At 36.5% G+C, this 20,894-nt stretch overlaps 1 protein-coding gene and 2 long non-coding RNA genes across 3 annotated transcripts; 1 reads left to right on the forward strand and 2 right to left on the reverse strand.

Moving 5' to 3' along the window:
* The first annotated feature begins 7,215 nt into the window (after positions 1-7,215).
* LOC144976962 (uncharacterized) lies at positions 7,216-18,467 on the forward strand. The gene is made up of 2 exons (XR_013646207.1): positions 7,216-7,392; positions 17,212-18,467. It is a non-coding gene; the product is annotated as an uncharacterized LOC144976962 (long non-coding RNA).
* On the reverse strand, positions 8,093-14,612 carry LOC144976960 (uncharacterized). The gene is made up of 4 exons (XM_078921613.1): positions 14,302-14,612; positions 13,475-13,634; positions 12,937-13,085; positions 8,093-12,186 (listed from the first exon to the last, which is right to left on the reverse strand). The coding sequence occupies exons 2-4, from the start codon at positions 13,497-13,499 to the stop codon at positions 9,223-9,225; spliced, it is 3,138 nt and encodes a 1,045-aa protein (XP_078777739.1). The 5' UTR covers positions 13,500-13,634; positions 14,302-14,612; the 3' UTR covers positions 8,093-9,222.
* LOC144976961 (uncharacterized) lies at positions 16,731-20,169 on the reverse strand. Its single transcript, XR_013646206.1, has 2 exons — positions 19,949-20,169; positions 16,731-18,965 (listed from the first exon to the last, which is right to left on the reverse strand). It is a non-coding gene; the product is annotated as an uncharacterized LOC144976961 (long non-coding RNA).
* Positions 20,170-20,894: the final 725 nt, after the last annotated feature.

Genomic DNA, 20,894 nt, shown 5'->3' on the forward strand with positions numbered 1-20,894 from the left:
ACAATTACAGAAGACATTAGAAAGAAACTGGAGGCAGCTGTGATGTAGTTTCTTAGAAGGATGTTAAGAATCGCATGGACAGAGAAGTAAACTAATGAAGAAGTGAAGTATTAGAGAGCAAGCTGAAACTAAAAGGTTACTAATTCTTACAATAAGAAACAGGCAAATGCAATTTTAGGGCATCTAAATCGACATAAATGTATTGAACATCTTGCTCTCACAGGACAGAAGGTAAAAAGAGTAAAGGTAGACCAAGAAAAACATATTTGACGAGTTTGAACAGCTGGGTGACAAAGAAAGAGAAGAATAATATTAGTCTGATCAGAGAGATGAATGGCGTCCCATGATCACTGATGTCTGGCACAGACTTGGTACTTGAAGAAGAAGAAGAATTATTATTATTATTATTACTATTACTATTACTATTATTGTTATTGTTATTATTATTATTATTATTATTATTATTATTATTATTATTATTATTATTATTATTATTATTATCAGTCATGGTATTGTTCTTAATACAATTTGTTTTGAGAAAATATCCTATCCAAATTAAATCTGGGTGGGGATCCTGACCTCCCATAGCGGGCAGGGGGGTCCATACTGTGTCTTCTATCCCCCTATATCTGTTTTCCAACATGCTTTTTGTCTTTGAATGAGATTACTTGCTTTTGTCCTTGTCAGGGGTGGTTGGATGGGAGCATCACCCTTGAATCATATACCTATGATGTTCGCATGGGTGTACGATCCGATAGTGATGTCGTTTCTTCTTCTCTTTACTAGCCTATCCTGCTTCTTTGGTTTGTGATTGTATTTTTGACAGGGGATATTTTTTTTCTGTAAATCTTCTGCCTGTTTTTGTTTCTTGTTATTTATAATTTAGCTTATGATATTAAGTTATGATTTTGATTACATTTGTACTATTTTTGTTAGATTGCTTGTTTTTTTGTTTCAGCGGTCTCTCATATAACCTCAATTGTGTTGGAAGAGACCTAAAGCAACAAACAAACAAAAAAACAAAAAATTTGTCCTTGTCCTGGCTGGGAGGGAAAAGTCAATTGCATAGTTATTGTTTTGAGAGATGATATCTTTTCCTTGTAAATCATCTCTTATGTATTATTATATTTGTTATTTTTTATGTATAATGTAAGCATCTGAGTGTATTCCTCTTTGTTGGATTTTGTGCTTGAGTCCGGATGAGACTTATAGGTGATCTCAAGCTAAGTACATTGGTGGTATGCTCTTGGAATCTGTATGCTCTTGGAATCTGCATCTGATCCTTATTTGTTCCCAGTTCCCCTTGTCTTACTTTCTCTTCGGTGCTTACTTTAATTGTAATTCTAAAACTTTTTACGATCCCATTTTCTTCCTTTTTACTGGCGCTGATATAACCTAAATGTGTCGCAAGCGCTGTAAAACCCTTAAAAACAAACAAACAAAATTAAACAGTTCAATCATTTAACGTCATGAACACAGGGATAAACTTTGGCTCGATTGGCCATGGGCACTGAAGCACGACTTCAGTGCTGCAATAAATGCCATAACAATGACAAGGCATTGTGTAAGGTCAAGGTACGCTGCGCTATTAACATGTTCTTTAATAAGTTGTAAGTAACTGAGTGCTGTAATAAGAATCTTTACTACAATACCTACAAGAAAGCCACAGTACTCTGGGAAAAAAAACACGTTAAAAAAATTTGGCCGGAAACCTATTCCTCAAATAAAAATTTAATTCAAATGACCCTCATTTCGGCAAAAACTCCCAAACCTGGGACTTCCATGAGGTGTTCTTTGAAGTTCCAGATTTTAGAGCTATTGATAATAGTGCATGGGCCAGTGGGCGAAACCCTCCCCCCCTGGGGGAGTTTTCGCCACATGGTTTTTCTGAAACAGCAATATAACTTGAGTATTAATCCGGGTGTTACCGTTTTTTCAAGTGTCATTTACGAGAGTTACGGCCCTTGAAAGGTCATTAGGTGCAATTTTTTGTGAAATCGTTTTTGTGCATAAAATGGTTGTTTATCACCTTAAAATTGTTTCACATACAATCAATAATGGAATTTTATTGTAATTTCTCATTTTTTGCCTCATATCATAAAATATTTTACAAAGCCATATAGCGTTTTAAAATCTTTGATAGCCATTTTCTCTATAATTTGAAAAAAAAATCTATTACAGTGTACTTGTTTCCCTTCAGGATGAATAAACAAGAGGGATTTTGCACTAGCACAATTCAGGCATGCTTCAGGGACATATAACACAAATTAATCCGGGTGTTACTGTTTTTTCAAGTATCATTTACAGGAGTTATGGCCCTTGAAAGGTCATCGGGTGCAATTTTTCGTGAACTCATTTTTGTGCATAAAATGATTGTTTATCACCCTAAAATTGCTTCAAATGCAATAAATAGTGGAATTTTATTGTCATTTCACATTTTTTGCCTCATATCATAAAATATTTTACAAAGCCATATAGCGTTTTTAAATCTTTGATAGCCATTTTCTCTATAATTTGAAAAAAAAATCTATTACAGTGTACTTGTTTCCCTTCAGGATGAATAAACAAGAGGGATTTTGCACTAGCACAATTCAGGCATGCTTCAGGGACATATAACACAAATTAATCCGGGTGTTACAGTTTTTTCAAGTATCATTTACAGGAGTTATGGCCCTTGAAAGGTCATCGGGTGCAATAGGATTCCACAGTCTGACGTCACGTCCGCCTAGCAACGAATCGGCTGGCTCTAAACAAAAAAAATCCGTGCTTGGTCCAGGCAAGGAATAATTGGAAAATCGCTCAAAAAAACAATTTTTATCTTAAATATGGTCCAGTATTTTGTACCAGATTGTCTACACCAGTCAGAGAGTCACTCCTGCAAGTTTTACAGATTTCCAAATGGACAGGCAGACAAAAAATTGAAGAAAAAGTGGACCACTTTAGTCAGGTAAGCACGCACGCCTCGTCGAACATTTGATAGAGTTCGTAGTCCAGATCTAGGTCAAGTTCTAGCTTACGTAGACCTATATTTTATGATTAAAGTGTACAATTGCACGAAATTATAAATAAAAATACATTCCAAACTAGGTTTTTATTGAAGTTGAAGCAAAAATGATATCTCAATCGTTTTGATGTTAAGGCTGATAAACTGAATGAGAGTTAAGTTCTACTGATAAGTGATAATTTTTTTAAAAGGAGAACAAGAAGAAAGAGAATAAAATATTTGTTAAAATCTTACTTTAAACTCGATACCTTTATGGCAAAATGAAAATAAATAAATAAAATAACGCAACCTCTCCCCCCCCCCCCCCCCCCTCCCCTCACGCAGATCTCTCTCTCTCTCTCTCTCTCTCTCTCTCCACACACACAACACACACACACACACAACACACATACTTTCCTCTTTTTTTTGGAAAGTTTCTCTGATTCTCTGCCATGCCTCCCCTCCCCGACAGCCGAGGTGGCAACTCTGTGTGAACAAAGCAAGATGGCGGCAGGGACCTCTCTCCTTTACCTGTGCCCGATTGTTGACACTCCAAAGTTTCCATCACCGCACTGTCCAGTACAGTACTGACTGAAATAAAGAGAAAACGCAAGTCTTGTCACACTCAACCCCAAGATCAACTTTAACTGTGTAAATTTAAGAATTCTTATTTTTATATATACCTAGTCAAAATCATCAAAAGAAGTAATGAGGAAGTGCGACATTTTGCTGAATGTGCGATTTCATAAAAGACAGGCGAGAGACCCACCAGTAACCTAGTCTCTTGCACACCTTTGATTTATCATGCATTGAGCTGGTGTCAAACAAGATAGTCTAAAACAAAGTACTTATCAAATTAAATAATATACCCAATATGCCCAACAGAATTATTGTTTTTTTTTTTAATCTTTTCATTTCAGGTGAAAGGACAAAAGATCCAACATCATCATCAAGAGTGTGTTCTTGTCACTTCAGAGATGGTGACAAAGCCAACCTCCCTGAATTGTTTGACAGAAATAAAAATAAATTGTTTCCATCAGAGCCAGAAAGAAAGAAAAGAAAAGTGACACAAGGAATTCCCACCCCATCTCAATTGGCACCAACATCAAGAAGTACCACCACACCACCACCACCACTACCACCACCACCACCACCACCACCACCACCATCATCATCATCATCATCACCATCATCATCATCATCATCATCATCATCATCATCATCATCATCATCATCATCATCATCATCATCATCATCAGCTCAACTCTCTTCATCATCATCACAAAGTCCCACCTTTAAAAAAACCAGATTCCTCATCATCATTATTTTCCTCCTCATCATCATCCTCATTATCTTCTCCCTCATCATCATCTCAACTCTCGTCACCATCATCACAGGATTCCATCTTTTAAAAAAAAACAGATTGTAGAACAAGTGAGGATATTTTAAATAGAACAACAAATTTAATTCAAGAACAAAAAATTACAGACAAAAATAAGGAAATAGCTAGCTTTAAAAAACCCAACTAAGTTAGATTCAACGCACTTACACTGTTTCAAGCCTTACAGAAAAAGTTCTTCGAATGGAGACAGGTGTACATTCTTTTAAAATATTTAATATTATTGTTCAATATGTTGAGTGCTTTAGAGGTAACATTATTTATTATAGTAGATGGGAAGTTCAAGAAGAGACAGTTGCATTAAAAGACCAAATTTTCATTATTACACTTATGAAACTTAGACAGAACTACGCTAACCTTCATATTTCACAATTGTTTAGCGTTAGTGAAAGTACTATAACAAATATTATACAAACTTTTATTCATGTTTTACATAAGCCATACGCTTCTCTTTGAAAATGTTATGAAGGTTACATGCCCTTCTAGACATAAAAATAAACTATCAGCTCCATCATCATTTTTAAGATTTCCAAATTGCAGAATGATCATTGATTGTACAGATGACCAAATTGCTATTCCTAAAGAAATGGATAAACAACGGTTAACTTATTCTTCTTATAGGTCCATGAATTCTGTTAAAGCTCTTGTTGGTCTAAGTCCAAATGGTGTGATAAATTTTATTTCTAAACATGATCCAGGGTCTGTCTCGGATAAGGTCATTGTACAAAATTGTGGATTACTAAAACTTTTAATTTTAAGCCCTGGAGAATTAATTTTAGCAGATAAAGGTAATAAAGGTAAAACCCCATCCTGATTCAAGATATTTTACCTCAAGGAGTAACTGTAAATATCCCTCCCTTTTTACATAATAAATTTACTGAAAATGAGATTTTATTAACAAAAGAAATTGCTTCATGTAGAATTCATGTTGAGAGGGCTAATGAAAGACTGAAAAATGTTAACATCCTCTCATATATTCCAACCATGTTAAGAGAAACATCTGATATTATTTTTCAATTTGTTGCAGCACTTGTCAATCCCCAGTCTCCTCTTATTAAGATTGCATTTTGTTAGCTTTGCCATTTATTTTGTACAACACACAAATTTTGTTCATCATCATCAAATCACCATTCAAAATAATGGTTTTGTAGGTCCATACATGATTTTACATGATAAACATGACAAATTATGGCATTGTTGTATCAATGTATGTTCAATGTCATTAACATTGTTAAATAAAACCACACAAATTAGTTTTGGACTGAATCAACCCAAGGCATCATCAAGATAGATCTGTGGAAGTAAAAGAATAAAAGATTCAAATTTAGAGCTGCGACCATGCTCAATAGGCAAAAAACAAACAAACTAATAAAACGTCTGTTGTGGTCTTGTGGTATGACACTCGCTTTCAGATCAGAAGGTCCTGGGTTTGGGCCTCGCTCGGCACATAGTTGAGTCCTTGGAGAAGGCTCTTTACTCACAATCTCTCACCGTACTCAGGTGTCAAATGAGTACCTGGCGTTGTCTCTGTCCGAAAAAATTGTAATATCGCCCAACAGGCATCATGTCCCGTCTTACATGTTAAATGTTGCTGTTGGCCAGGGACCCCTTGTAAAGCACTTTGAGCACATTTAGTGGATATTACGCTGTATAAAAACTCAATTAAAAAAAACAAATTAAGTGATTCTTTCATTCATCTTGCTTTGTTGATAAGGGGGAAACCCGAAACGTCCATTTTATCTGTTTTCGTATATTAAATTGAAGTTCACATTCAATTTCACAATGTTATTGATTTCTTCGAGTTTCAAGCAGCAACATTTACATTACACCTTAACCCAATAGGAAGTTTAGTTTACCGTGACTAACACTGGTCTAAATAAATCCTTTATTCATCCCATAGAGGAAATTTATCTCTAGGGTCTATTCCCAGGGAAGACTGGAATAACCACGGTGCAGCGCCGCAAATTGAGCTAGGGCGAGGTGACTTGCTCAAGGCCACACAGCGCAGCGGTGGGTGAACGAACTCGGTACCTTTCGGGTACGAAGCAAAAACCGTACCGCTGATCCACGCTGCCCCACATGAAGTATGATAAAATGTCTAGCGTGATTGGTGATTGTGATGCTCATATGAGTATTATAATAAAGGATACAACACGATACTAAATAGTATGTAGTAGACTATAGTCAATAGCAACGAAAATTAGCGAAGCAAGACTAAGACCTCAAAGACTCAAAGTCCGTGGTCCATAAGATAAAAACACAATAATTCAATGACTCCCTCTCTCTCTCCCTAACTAAAATCGAACGTAAACAGTTAAATCTTTCCATTGGATATACTAAATCTGCCTAAACTCAAAGTAAACTGATTATTGTCCAACAGTAGTTTTACGGAGATGTGAGATTTTGAGAGTGAGAATGAGAAGACGAAATGACTTACCTTCACAGAATACTCTTTATTCTTCATGCTGGCTTGAACTTTGCCGAACATCAAGCCATCTGAGTAAGTGAAAGTCAAAACAGGACCTGACTGATGATGATTTTCACCTCGCGAGACACTTTTATGCTCATTGGAGAAATATTTCATAAGGGCGGTGATGGAAATAGAGTTCGTGTCAGCCATTTTTCTCGACTGTTTAGAGCCAGCCGGTTTGTTGCCATGCGTTGCTGCGCAGGATTACGTCACGACTTAGGAAGCCTATTTTTCGTGAACTCATTTTTGTGAATAAAATGATTGTTTATCACCCTAAAATAGGCTTCCTAAGTCGTGACGTAATCCTGCGCAGCAACGCATGGCAACAAACCGGCTGGCTCTAAACAGTCGAGAAAAATGGCTGACACGAACTCTATTTCCATCACCGCCCTTATGAAATACTTCTCCAATGAGCATAAAAGTGTCTCGCGAGGTGAAAATCATCATCAGTCAGGTCCTGTTTTGACTTTCACTTACTCAGATGGCTTGATGTTCGGCAAAGTTCAAGCCAGCATGAAGAATAAAGAGTATTCTGTGAAGGTAAGTCATTTCGTCTTCTCATTCTCACTCTCAAAATCTCACATCTCCGTAAAACTACTGTTGGACAATAATCAGTTTACTTTGAGTTTAGGCAGATTTAGTATATCCAATGGAAAGATTTAACTGTTTACGTTCGATTTTAGTTAGGGAGAGAGAGAGGGAGTCATTGAATTATTGTGTTTTTATCTTATGGACCACTGACTTTGAGTCTTTGAGGTCTTAGTCTTGCTTCGCTAATTTTCGTTGCTATTGACTATAGTCTACTACATACTATTTAGTATCGTGTTGTAACCTTTATTATAATACTCATATGAGCATCACAATCACCAATCACGCTAGACATTTTATCATACTTCATGTGGGGCAGCGTGGATCAGCGGTACGGTTTTTGCTTCGTACCCGAAAGGTACCGAGTTCGTTCACCCGCCGCTGCACTGTGTGGCCTTGAGCAAGTCACCTCGCCCTAGCTCAATTTGCGGCGCTGCACCGTGGTTATTCCAGTCTTCCCTGGGAATAGACCCTAGAGATAAATTTCCTCTATGGGATGAATAAAGGATTTATTTAGACCAGTGTTAGTAGGTAGGACAGGCGAAAATTTGAAATTCATGACAGGATACCAAAGCTCATAGATTCTTATTCCACTCCTCATAACTAAGAGAATAAAAAAAAAATTATACAAATCGACCAAAAAACAAGCGAGTTATGAATTTTTGAAATTTTATTGGACTTAGACATTTCCGACCTTCCGCGCGCAGAGGCGAAAGTCGTATTTTCAAAGTCAATTATTTTTACGAATAATGCGTAAAAGCATGCTTGACACCCATTTCCTCTGTCTATACCATCCAAATATTGACAGGAAGAAGTTTTACAAGACAGATATAATAATGCAAAGAGTGACATGACTTTAAAAATGACAAAAATCACAAAATTCATTACAAAATGTTCAGAATACGGCCGCAAAGCCAAATTCAAGAGCTCATAACGCAATAATTTGCAATAACAGAAATTTGTTTTTACTTTGTAGCCACTCTATGGCACCTAGAGACTTATTCTAATTTTTTCTAGGCCATTTACACACAAAATGGATGAGTTATGGGCTGTTGAAAATCAAGCGAAGGCCAAAATTGACCTTTTTGAAAAAAATAATGCAAAACAGAGGAATATCGCGGTGCGAAACGACAAAAAAATTCATAAAAAATTAATCAATAAAGTTACATGGCCAAACCACATATCAAAAGAAAGGTTATTTCCTCTACTTTCTAAATCAATAGTGACCCAGGGACTAACTTCACATCAGAAAATGTGATTATTGCTCAAAGAGAATGTACTTGTGAAGAATAGTTACAAATGGCCTCCCGATTTACAATGAAAGTTGGCACAAAAAAAATCATATAAAGTCAACAAATCGCCCTATAAAGTTCAACTATATACCAAATTAAAGCTTGAAGTATGTAGTTTTCAATCATTGTAGCCAACAGAGCATATACCCTTAATAGCCCAACATCATGGACAGAGTTTGAGACTACCGACTGTTAAATGACAACGAAATTCTCATCATGCCGATTGTTCTCCAGTATAAATGTAAAAGGGGAAGCGTAAAAAATACACCAAATACATCACAATCATACATCAAAAAAAGGCTATTTCTTCTGTCTTTTTAACACATGGTGATCAAGGAAATACATGCACATATCAGAATGTGAATATGAACAAAATAAACAATGATAGAAAGAAACAGCATCAGTTTCAGTTAAAAATAAATCTTGATTCCGATCTGGTGTTTACACGATTAGAGTTGGACGTCATAGATATGGTATACCATTTTATATTTTAATTCACATTGAAATTATCTGAACTAGATATATGCTCTAGCAGTTTATCATAAAGGACCTGTTTGTTTCCTGCAAGAGTAATGCTTTCTCCTTTTACTAGAGCTCTAAACCTGATCTGATCTTTCAAACGTTCTGCTGCTTTGGGGCCATGAAATAAAATATCTAAGGCTTCTTTTGTAGTGGCTAAATGGACATCTGTAATTGCATCTATAGCAGCAAGTTTCCTTTTTTTAGCTTGAATTTCTTTCTCACCCTTCTTACATTTATTGTCTAATATTCTTTTCTTAACTTTTTCCTTAACCCTCCTCTTTTCATCTTTGTCCCGCTGTTTCCATTCTGGCCCATACCTTATACCCTTTTCAATTAGCTGTCTTGATGCACAAGAACTAAGAGTATCTAACCACCCGCTTGTCTTATTACGCTTCCACATACTTGTGGTTGACCTAAGGTACAAGGACGCATTTCTTCTCTTGTGCATGTCATAATCCAAGTCACCAAAAAGTCTCTCACCGGTCAAATTAGTCAAAGGGCATGAGGAAAGCACAGTTTTTACATCATCTTCAATTTCTCCTCCAAATATTCCCCCATCAAGAAAATCACACAACTGTCTAATCAATGCATCTCTACATTTGTCAATAATCATATGCAAAGCAGAGGAAAATTGCAATATATCATAATCATCAGATGCAAAAAACATTTTTACAACTTCAACATCTTTATCACTGGCTTGAAGGTTCAAGTCAGGGAAAACAGACACAGCATCAACCGGATTGAAAGATTCATTCCGCCAATGGCAAAGAGCGTCATCCATTAACTTTACATAGGCAGGAAAATCAAAATAAGTGTGGTGACTATTCATTAATAGCCAGTATGGCTCTGTAAAAAATACATGAAAAAATGAAATGGCAGCAACATTTGTTATAATATTATTGTCTTTGATGTCCGCAATAACAGATTGCAATTTTAGATTACTATGGGAAACATACTCGGAGAGAAAGGTGTCAATATCATCTTTATGTAACAACAAAGCAGTGGCATTTTGAAATAAATTATTGAAACGATTAGAACGATAACTGGTAAACTTTGAACGTATCTGCTTTGAAGAGCAGAAAGCAAGCCATTCCTGTCTAGATCCATTTTTTTCATCCCCTCTTGGTCCGAGACAATCAGCGGCAGTGCGGATAGCTCTCACAGCTGCAGTTTCTTTACATTTTTCAAAACTACCATAGACAGGATTGGAATCTCGCCCCAGCTTACCGCCATCCTCCTTTAGCACAGCTTCAACCGAATCAATGGCTTCGGCTGCAGCAGAAGATAATGCAAGTAAAAAGTGAGCGTTGCAAAAATTAAAATGTGTCGAACAGTCCTCACCTTCTAAAATGTTACATTTGTAAGCAGCCATCTTTTTATCAAAGGATTTCATGACAGATGCCCTGTCTGACATAAGTGCTTTCATTTTCCGCACAATTTCTTTAAACAATGAAAAATGGTCAACTGAAGTATTAAGGCAATAAATATCACACATATTATCAAACACATCAATACATTTTTCAAGCAATGTATCCGAGTCATCAGAGGCAATTTCGGAGAAACCTAAACTTAGCTGCTTTCCAGTCGATAGTTGAATATGTTGTTCTAAGAAATGTGCCTTCTGACGACTCGTAGCATCACATGCGAACATAAAATGGTCAGCTTTCTTAATCTCCTCAACAACCTGGTGTTGAGCTATAAAATTTGCTTCATTTGAAAAATTCAAAGGAGTCGACTTACAAGGCAAGTCTTCCATATTAATATTGGCATTAAATAAATTTTTGGCCACAGTGGCTACAACAGAGGAACAATTTGAAGCCGCAACATTACCCTCACCCTGAAGATCATAAAAAGTTTTACGAATGGAATCAGAATACCTATGGCTACTACCTGATTCACGCAATTTAACATCATCATCCTTTTCACATTCTAACATATCTGACAGTTCTAAGTTCATTTTGGAATGTTTGTCTAAAGCTACTTTATATTTACTTTTCAAAGATTGTTCAGTTTTAAGTTTTTTCTTTAAAGAAGATATACATTCAGACATAGAATTAATAGTTAAACTTTTACATTCTATTTCTGAAGACAGGGCTACATTTTCCTCAATTACCTGCTGAAGATGCTTCTTCTGCACATAATTTTTTGCATACAACTTTGTCTTTGAGACCTCTTCAACTTCTTTTTCAAGAATAACATTTTTTTTAATAACCTCCCCCAGTTTATCTTTCACTTTCAAGTCAAAAACATGTTCCCCCCTATCTTTTAATTGTTCTACTTCACTAGCAAGGTCATTATTTATACTTTTCTGAATTTGCAATTCATAAGAAATTTCAGAGTTTTTACAATTTAACATTTGAATTTTTGAATCCTGTACATTAGTAATATCAAGTAAAGAAGTGCACATAATACATTTAAATGGCTTTTGTATGGTAGCAATCACACCATCATTGAGAAAAGGGGCTTTTAAAAATTCCTCAAACTCTTTTAAACGAGCATCGGATTTATTTTTACTTTTATTTAAAGTCTGATAGGTTTTATGACATTTGTCAACTTTCCTCTTCATCTGAGTCTTACTCAAAGGACGAGAAGACAAACTTAAATTTTGGATCCACTTATGGACGAAAGACTGATCTTGCCGCTCATGGGCTCTAAGCTTTTCCAAATCTATTATGACTTCATTTCTCACATCAGCACTTGGAGGAACATCATACGGGACAGCTTCCTGTAGGTGGTATCGTTTCAAGCCAAGCGCTGACAGTGAGTCTGCAACATCATGGAAGCAGTATGGCTCAGCCAGAAAGGTTATAAGATGGTCTGGTGTGGCTTGAAGAGACTTACACACACTGATGATAGATTGTATCCTGTGATAAATCCGGGTTTCCGTCACGATCTGCATGTGTGGTACAAGTCTCTCCATCCATTCTTTCAGCTGTAAATACAAAACGTAACAAAGAAATTGTGTTACCATCAACATGACCAAACAATCAATTCAAAACAGCAGTAGACATTGATGCGGCTATGGCTGTGGCTTTAGTCATCATGGGAATTCTTAACACCAAGGCTACGTAATAAAGCAGCACTTGCCTTAAAACTAAGCGTTATCCTGAAAATACAGGAATATAACGACATAAGTCATCAGTCCCCGGCGATGTCGTTATGTTACACTGTATTATATGGTTCTCGCCTTTGAGAAGGTTCCGGGGTCGAATACCGGCCAGTGCATGACTGGTCATATGTTACTGTGGAATTATTTTCTCAACATTTCCACCCTCCAGGTCTGACTGGTAGGTGAGATTGAGACCTAGTCCTATTGGAGATGGACGATCAAACTTGGAAGTCTCATGTGCAAGTTGCAAGCGCAAAAGAAATCTTGGTAGTTGAAAATCGAAAAGAGCAAGCCGTTAACAGCTGCTGTCCGAGCAAAATTCAATTCATACCATACAGACTCAGTGGCATATTGACAGTAGAATGATTCCCCGCTAACTAAGCCTCTAGACCATGAGAAAAAAACCTGATCATGCCCGATACCGCAAGGTACAAAGGGTAAAAAACAAAATTGAAATGAAATGAGAGAAAGAGTTGTACAGAAAAAGAAAGAAAGTGTGTACCCCAAAGCAGTCAGAGTGAAGACGAGATTAAAAATTCAAAACATAAATAAAAAGTGCAAAAAATAAATTACTTGTCTAAAAGATGTGCTGCTCTCTTCCTTCAAGAAGTACAGCTGCAGGAGAAGTCGGTTAGTTACTTCAGAAATTTGAGGCCTGTCGCAAGGTCGTCCCCTCCCAATCCGCAAGAAGATTTTGCGCAGCAGTTTGAAGACATCATCATCTTGAAAAAGAAAGAAGAAGAAAATGTAAAACAAGCTTTCAAATCATCTACCTAACCCTCATGATGGCTCTGTTAAACGACTGACAAGCATCGTGGCGACACAAGTTCTAATTACTTATACGGCAGTACAGAGTTGTTATGCCATTCATCGCTTGCCCGTTTCATGTTATTACAACCTGGATAAGCTCCAGCTCTATGGGCCCTTAGGCTCTTACTCTTTAAGGACTTGGCATGGCATGAATAATAAGTTCATGAACATAAATGTTCCCTCCATTAGAACCCCAATTCAGTTAGTAGACTCTTAGTACTCTTACCTTTTTTCATTCCACCCTTCCGAATCAAAACAATAAGAAATCAATTCAACCAGTGTAGAAAATGTATCAACTTACCTATTACATCCTTCAATGATGCCATAGTCCAAATCGTCGGAATCAGGAGCCATAGTCCAGAGTTGCAACTGTAAACTTCATAAATGTGTGGCCTGTCACTGTCTCATCCCTGCCTTTTGGCTATGCATACTTCGGAATGGCAGAATGGCAGAGTTGTCATCTGGAACAAATAAATACTTATGTAAAATATGCTTCCAAAACACTAAAGCACAGACAAAATACCTAGCCTAAATAATTATCATGTAGCAGTCAAATTTTACATTTTAGAAAAAGACTTAATTCTGTCAGATCACTGACACTGTCAGTGACAGTTACTAGAGTCTGACTATAGGCCATTGATACACATTGACACTGAAATGTAATAATAAGAATACATTATCTAATCGAAAGACCAAAACACACTTCCACATAGACTAGTCTGATTAATTAAATTAATTCCACCGTCACACTCTCAACTCTCGTTAGTTGGGCTGGGGCTCGTCTTCTCAATTTAAAACTACATAAAATACAGTAACGAAGTAAGGCTGCTTGAGTAGTTCAGTAGCTCCTCTAATCTGAATACTGATGTAGACAAGCAAACAAATGCTACATCACATTAAGGCCAAAAATACACAACAGAATGTATCATTCACGCCACAAGCGTAAAACGAGAATGTTGTATCCAGCGTAAACAGACGCCATTTTGCTTCGGATCGGCTGTTGAAGCTGTTCCTTCCATTGGAACACCCCCCTTCGGTTCGATTCCCTACCGAATTTTTTAAACCCTTCTAAATAAAACAAGGTGATATGAAATTATTTCATTTAGTTGAGAAAAGGTAAAAACTTACCAATTAGCAATCTTCAAAGACTCCATAGCGATCCAGTTAGTGAAAAGAGGAGTCATTGGAAAGGTGGTTCGCCAGCCAGCCGTACATCGGCTACCATCAAATAGAGGCAGAGAGGGAAATCCGGTCGACGATTATACACTTTATTTTTCGCACATCGCAGGGCGGTGAACAGGATTTCCTAGTTAATTGCTATTTTTCCACATTCTAGAGGAAATGTGTTTCACAATGATATGTGAACTATCATGGAAACATCATCCAGTCCAAAGAAAAAAGGAAAAACGGCTTTCCCGCGACGAATCCGTCAACCTCACAAGGAGGCTTCGCAAAGGATCATGGGAAATCACCTATCAAAAGAAAGCAGAGTTCTCGCCCTTTCCAATGATGTCTTTGTTGTTGCTATAGGTCTTATCACGGATCTGCGATTCGAGTTCGTTCTCAGTCACTTTTCGGGGTTCGTGCACTGCGTTCTGCGATCGGCTCCGTCATTGTGTCACAATTAGGACAAATCATACTCCTTACAAACATAATTCTTAACAAATTATTCTAATAATGTTTACACCATTTAAAAGCACAAAGTCTGAATTTTCGATACATGTGCATCTGTATCGAAACAAACAGGGGCGGTTGGTCACATTGTATTTAAGGCGGCACAAATCCGAAATACAGAATCAAATTTTATTGGTCTAGTTAATTTAACTTAATTTGACCTACTTTGTATGTGTGTGTGTGTGTGTGTGTGTGTGTGTGTGGAGGGGGGTATTGCATTGTTTGCATATGTGCGTGTATTTGTGTGTGCGTGTATGTGTGTGTGTTAGAATATTAACGAGACGTACTCACAAAAGAGCATCAATGATCTTGGACAAAACTTGTCTGTTAACTTTCATCTGTTCATTATAACGACTCACAGACGCAGCATGTCCTGTTTCCAACTGATTTCATATATCTACAACGTTGAAAAGTTTATATTTAACAGCATCTGTGACATGGCTATTTCATTCAGAATGTTTCTTCAGTGCCTGAGAGATGTGCGCAATATCACTGAATCCTCCTGTTGTCCGTTATAGCATACATCACCAAATATCAAGCAATAAAAACAATGAAGCGTTTTAAAAATAATCATTATTAAATCGGCGCTGTCTCCTCGGTGTGTTAGAAACTAAGTTAAAATTCACTGGTTTGTGTGGACCTAAATCTTTCACCACTATTTTCTCTTGATGGGATAAGTGTCGGAATCGATTTTCAATTAAAAAATCAACATGATTCATGATTGGTTACAAATTACAGAAATAACTTTTAAAATAAAATGATTCAAGATAAAAACAGGTAGGTTTCATAAACAATGACAACAGCGATAATACATTTTCTCTGAATACTAACGGTATGACACACAACTTTAGAATAATTGAATTTAAAAATCCACATTTAATTCCAAACGCAAAGCACTTGTTAACTTCACACACAATCAGCGACATCTTTATAATTATACTATTATTAGACAATGCACACAATACAAGTTGAGTAGGGATCGTTGGGAGTGTGCGGGATGAAGGACTCCGTGGGGTCAGGGATTTTTATTTATAGTACCATGGGGCTCTTCTCGGTGCATACTTTGTTTACTGTTCTTTTTGATATTTAATATATATTTAAGCAAAACCAACAATGATAAAATATATATTTATTGCCATTCTCTTCATCCGTATATCTAAGTGAAGCAAAGCCTCTTCTTTCAGTGATAAAACTGATATGGTTTTAATTTATCCCAAGTAGGACCTCAGGGCGTGCATCGCTAGATTGTCCGTCTTGGCCTAATTATTCTAGCAGTGAAAGACAATAGTTAGTTGGGGAGGGAGGGTGGAGGGAGATTGGGGAGTGGTAACGACCTTTCTTCAAGGTACAACAGAGTATAGGATAAGGACAGGACGGCCAAACGAATACTGGCTCATATAAACAAAAAAAAAAACTTCCCCACCACACCACACCCTCCGCTCATTGTCACCCCGCGCAGGCAACGGGGGAAAGATGAAACGTGCCGATTTGACGCTACCTTCGCGGAGCGACGCACGAGTCGTCAAATATTAAATTCAAAACAAAAAGCAGTATGTGCTAAATTTTTAATTTTTATCAAAATTTTAAAATTGAAGTTTTTTGTTTGGTTGACATGCTAATCTACGGAAAATAATAGGGCGGCACAAAACAACTTCGCTCTATTGACCGACCGCCAGTGGAAACAAATAAGCATAAGCCGAGATAGACCCATTTAAAAAATCCCGTTTAGCCGAGTTCGAGGTAAGCTCACGGCATTTCCACCTCTGAGAAGGCTTCGCCTGAACAACATAGTGTTAGTCACGGTAAACTAAACTTCCTATTGGGTTAAGGTGTAATGTAAATGTTGCTGCTTGAAACTCGAAGAAATCAATAACATTGTGAAATTGAATGTGAACTTCAATTTAATATACGAAAACAGATAAAATGGACGTTTCGGGTTTCCCCCTTATCAACAAAGCAAGATGAATGAAAGAATCACTTAATTTGTTTTTTTAATTGAGTTTTTATACAGCGTAATATCCACTAAATGTGCTCAAAGTGCTTTACAAGGGGTCCCTGGCCAACAGCAACATTTAACATGTAAGACGGGACATGATGCCTGTTGGGCGATATTACAATTTTTTCGGACAGAGACAACGCCAGGTACTCATTTGACACCTGAGTACGGTGAGAGATTGTGAGTAAAGAGCCTTCTCCAAGGACTCAACTATGTGCCGAGCGAGGCCCAAACCCAGGACCTTCTGATCTGAAAGCGAGTGTCATACCACAAGACCACAACAGACGTTTTATTAGTTTGTTTGTTTTTTGCCTATTGAGCATGGTCGCAGCTCTAAATTTGAATCTTTTATTCTTTTACTTCCACAGATCTATCTTGATGATGCCTTGGGTTGATTCAGTCCAAAACTAATTTGTGTGGTTTTATTTAACAATGTTAATGACATTGAACATACATTGATACAACAATGCCATAATTTGTCATGTTTATCATGTAAAATCATGTATGGACCTACAAAACCATTATTTTGAATGGTGATTTGATGATGATGAACAAAATATGTGTGTTGTACAAAATAAATGGCAAAGCTAACAAAATGCAATCTCCTTAATAAGAGGAGACTGGGGATTGACAAGTGCTGCAACAAATTGAAAAATAATATCAGATGTTTCTCTTAACATGGTTGGAATATATGAGAGGATGTTAACATTTTTCAGTCTTTCATTAGCCCTCTCAACATGAATTCTACATGAAGCAATTTCTTTTGTTAATAAAATCTCATTTTCAGTAAATTTATTATGTAAAAAGGGAGGGATATTTACAGTTACTCCTTGAGGTAAATTATCTTGAATCAGGATGGGGTTTTACCTTTATTACCTTTATCTGCTAAAATTAATTCTCCAGGGCTTAAAATTAAAAGTTTTAGTAATCCACAATTTTGTACAATGACCTTATCCGAGACAGACCCTGGATCATGTTTAGAAATAAAATTTATCACACCATTTGGACTTAGACCAACAAGAGCTTTAACAGAATTCATGGACCTATAAGAAGAATAAGTTAACCGTTGTTTATCCATTTCTTTAGGAATAGCAATTTGGTCATCTGTACAATCAATGATCATTCTGCAATTTGGAAATCTTAAAAATGATGATGGAGCTGATAGTTTATTTTTATGTCTAGAAGGGCATGTAACCTTCATAACATTTTCAAAGAGAAGCGTATGGCTTATGTAAAACATGAATAAAAGTTTGTATAATATTTGTTATAGTACTTTCACTAACGCTAAACAATTGTGAAATATGAAGGTTAGCGTAGTTCTGTCTAAGTTTCATAAGTGTAATAATGAAAATTTGGTCTTTTAATGCAACTGTCTCTTCCTGAACTTCCCATCTACTATAATAAATAATGTTACCTCTAAAGCACTCAACATATTGAACAATAATATTAAATATTTTAAAAGAATGTACACCTGTCTCCATTCGAAGAACTTTTTCTGTAAGGCTTGAAACAGTGTAAGTGCGTTGAATCTAACTTAGTTGGGTTTTTTAAAGCTAGCTATTTCCTTATTTTTGTCTGTAATTTTTTGTTCTTGAATTAAATTTGTTGTTCTATTTAAAATATCCTCACTTGTTCTACAATCTGTTTTTTTTTTAAAGATGGAATCCTGTGATGATGGTGACGAGAGTTGAGATGATGATGAGGGAGAAGATAATGAGGATGATGATGAGGAGGAAAATAATGATGATGAGGAATCTGGTTTTTTTAAAGGTGGGACTTTGTGATGATGATGAAGAGAGTTGAGCTGATGATGATGATGATGATGATGATGATGATGATGATGATGATGATGATGATGGTGATGATGATGATGATGATGATGATGATGATGGTGGTGGTGGTGGTGGTGGTGGTGGTGGTGGTGGTGGACTTCTTGATGTTGGTGCCAATTGAGATGGGGTGGGAATTCCTTGTGTCACTTTTCTTTTCTTTCTTTCTGGCTCTGATGGAAACAATTTATTTTTATTTCTGTCAAACAATTCAGGGAGGTTGGCTTTGTCACCATCTCTGAAGTGACAAGAACACACTCTTGATGATGATGTTGGATCTTTTGTCCTTTCACCTGAAATGAAAAGATTAAAAAAAAAAAAACAATAATTCTGTTGGGCATATTGGGTATATTATTTAATTTGATAAGTACTTTGTTTTAGACTATCTTGTTTGACACCAGCTCAATGCATGATAAATCAAAGGAGTGCAAGAGACTAGGTTACTGGTGGGTCTCTCGCCTGTCTTTTATGAAATCGCACATTCAGCAAAATGTCGCACTTCCTCATTACTTCTTTTGATGATTTTGACTAGGTATATATAAAAATAAGAATTCTTAAATTTACACAGTTAAAGTTGATCTTGGGGTTGAGTGTGGCAAGACTTGCGTTTTCTCTTTATTTCAGTCAGTACTGTACTGGACAGTGCGGTGATGGAAACTTTGGAGTGTCAACAATCGGGCACAGGTAAAGGAGAGAGGTCCCTGCCGCCATCTTGCTTTGTTCACACAGAGTTGCCACCTCGGCTGTCGGGAGGGGAGGCATGGCAGAGAATCAGAGAAACTTTCCAAAAAAAAGAGGAAAGTATGTGTGTTTGTGTGTGTGTGTGTGTGAGAGAGAGAGAGAGAGAGAGAGAGAGAGAGAGAGAGAGAGAGAGAGAGAGAGAGAGAGAGAGAGAGAGAGATCTGCGTGAGGGGGGGGGGGGGGGGAGAGGTTGCGTTATTTTATTTATTTATTTTCATTTTGCCATAAAGGTATCGAGTTTAAAGTAAGATTTTAACAAATATTTTATTCTCTTTCTTCTTGTTCTCCTTTTAAAAAAATTATCACTTATCAGTAGAACTTAACTCTCATTCAGTTTATCAGCCTTAACATCAAAACGATTGAGATATCATTTTTGCTTCAACTTCAATAAAAACCTAGTTTGGAATGTATTTTTATTTATAATTTCGTGCAATTGTACACTTTAATAATAAAATATAGGTCTACGTAAGCTAGAACTTGACCTAGATCTGGACTACGAACTCTATCAAATGTTCGACGAGGCGTGCGTGCTTACCTGACTAAAGTGGTCCACTTTTTCTTCAATTTTTTGTCTGCCTGTCCATTTGGAAATCTGTAAAACTTGCAGGAGTGACTCTCTGACTGGTGTAGACAATCTGGTACAAAATACTGGACCATATTTAAGATAAAAATTGTTTTTTGAGCGATTTTCCAATTATTCCTTGCCTGGACCAAGCACGGATTTTTTTTTTTGTTTAGAGCCAGCCGATTCGTTGCTAGGCGGACGTGACGTCAGACTGTGGAATCCTATTGCTTCAAATGCAATAAATAGTGGAATTTTATTGTCATTTCTCATTTTTTGCCTCATATCATAAAATATTTTACAAAGCTATATAGGGTTTTTAAATCTTTGATAGCCATTTTCTCTATAATATGAAAAAAATATATATTACAGTGTATTTGCTTCCTTTCAGTGATAAATAAACAAGAGGAATTTTGTACTAGCACAATTCAGGCATGATTAATGGGCATATAACACATATAGTGCTTATGCCACTGGGACCCCCCCCCCCCCCCCTTTGGGAGTTTATGCCACTATGTTTTTCAAATAATAGAACTTATTGGCCATACAAATTCCACTGTTACCGTAAAAATAAGTGTCATTTAAGAGAGTTATGGCCCTTTGAAAAAAGTGAGTTGTGTCCCCTTGCAAAAAAGAGACAACATTTCTTTCAAAGGCTCTGGAGACTACAATATTAATTCAAATATATGCAAATTGGGTATCAAACTGAAAGAAATTGAATATACTATCAAACTATGTGCACAAGCTTTCAATTTGTAAATATTATATAGATTCACAGAAAGTTGAAACAATTTGTCAGTAATCTCATGAAGTGTCATATCTAAACTTATGGGCTATTTCAGTGTTTTACACAAAAATTATTTTAAATATGGCCAAAAACAGCATGTTCATTAAAAATGTAGCACTGAAGAAAGCTATG

Source organism: Berghia stephanieae, chromosome 7, assembly GCF_034508935.2.
Source record: "Berghia stephanieae isolate SIO BIC M18660-M18661 chromosome 7, UCSD_Bste_1.3, whole genome shotgun sequence".
NCBI lineage: Eukaryota > Metazoa > Mollusca > Gastropoda > Nudibranchia > Aeolidiidae > Berghia > Berghia stephanieae.

Coding starts and splice junctions, on each gene's coding strand:
- LOC144976960 (XM_078921613.1), bottom strand. CDS start 13,499: ATGGCATCATTGAAGGATGTAATAG. Junction 13,086..13,474: donor ATCATTGAAGGATGTAATAG/GTAAGTTGATAC, acceptor TTCTTTTTCAAG/ATGATGATGTCTTCAAACTG. Junction 12,187..12,936: donor GCAGCACATCTTTTAGACAA/GTAATTTATTTT, acceptor TTGTATTTACAG/CTGAAAGAATGGATGGAGAG.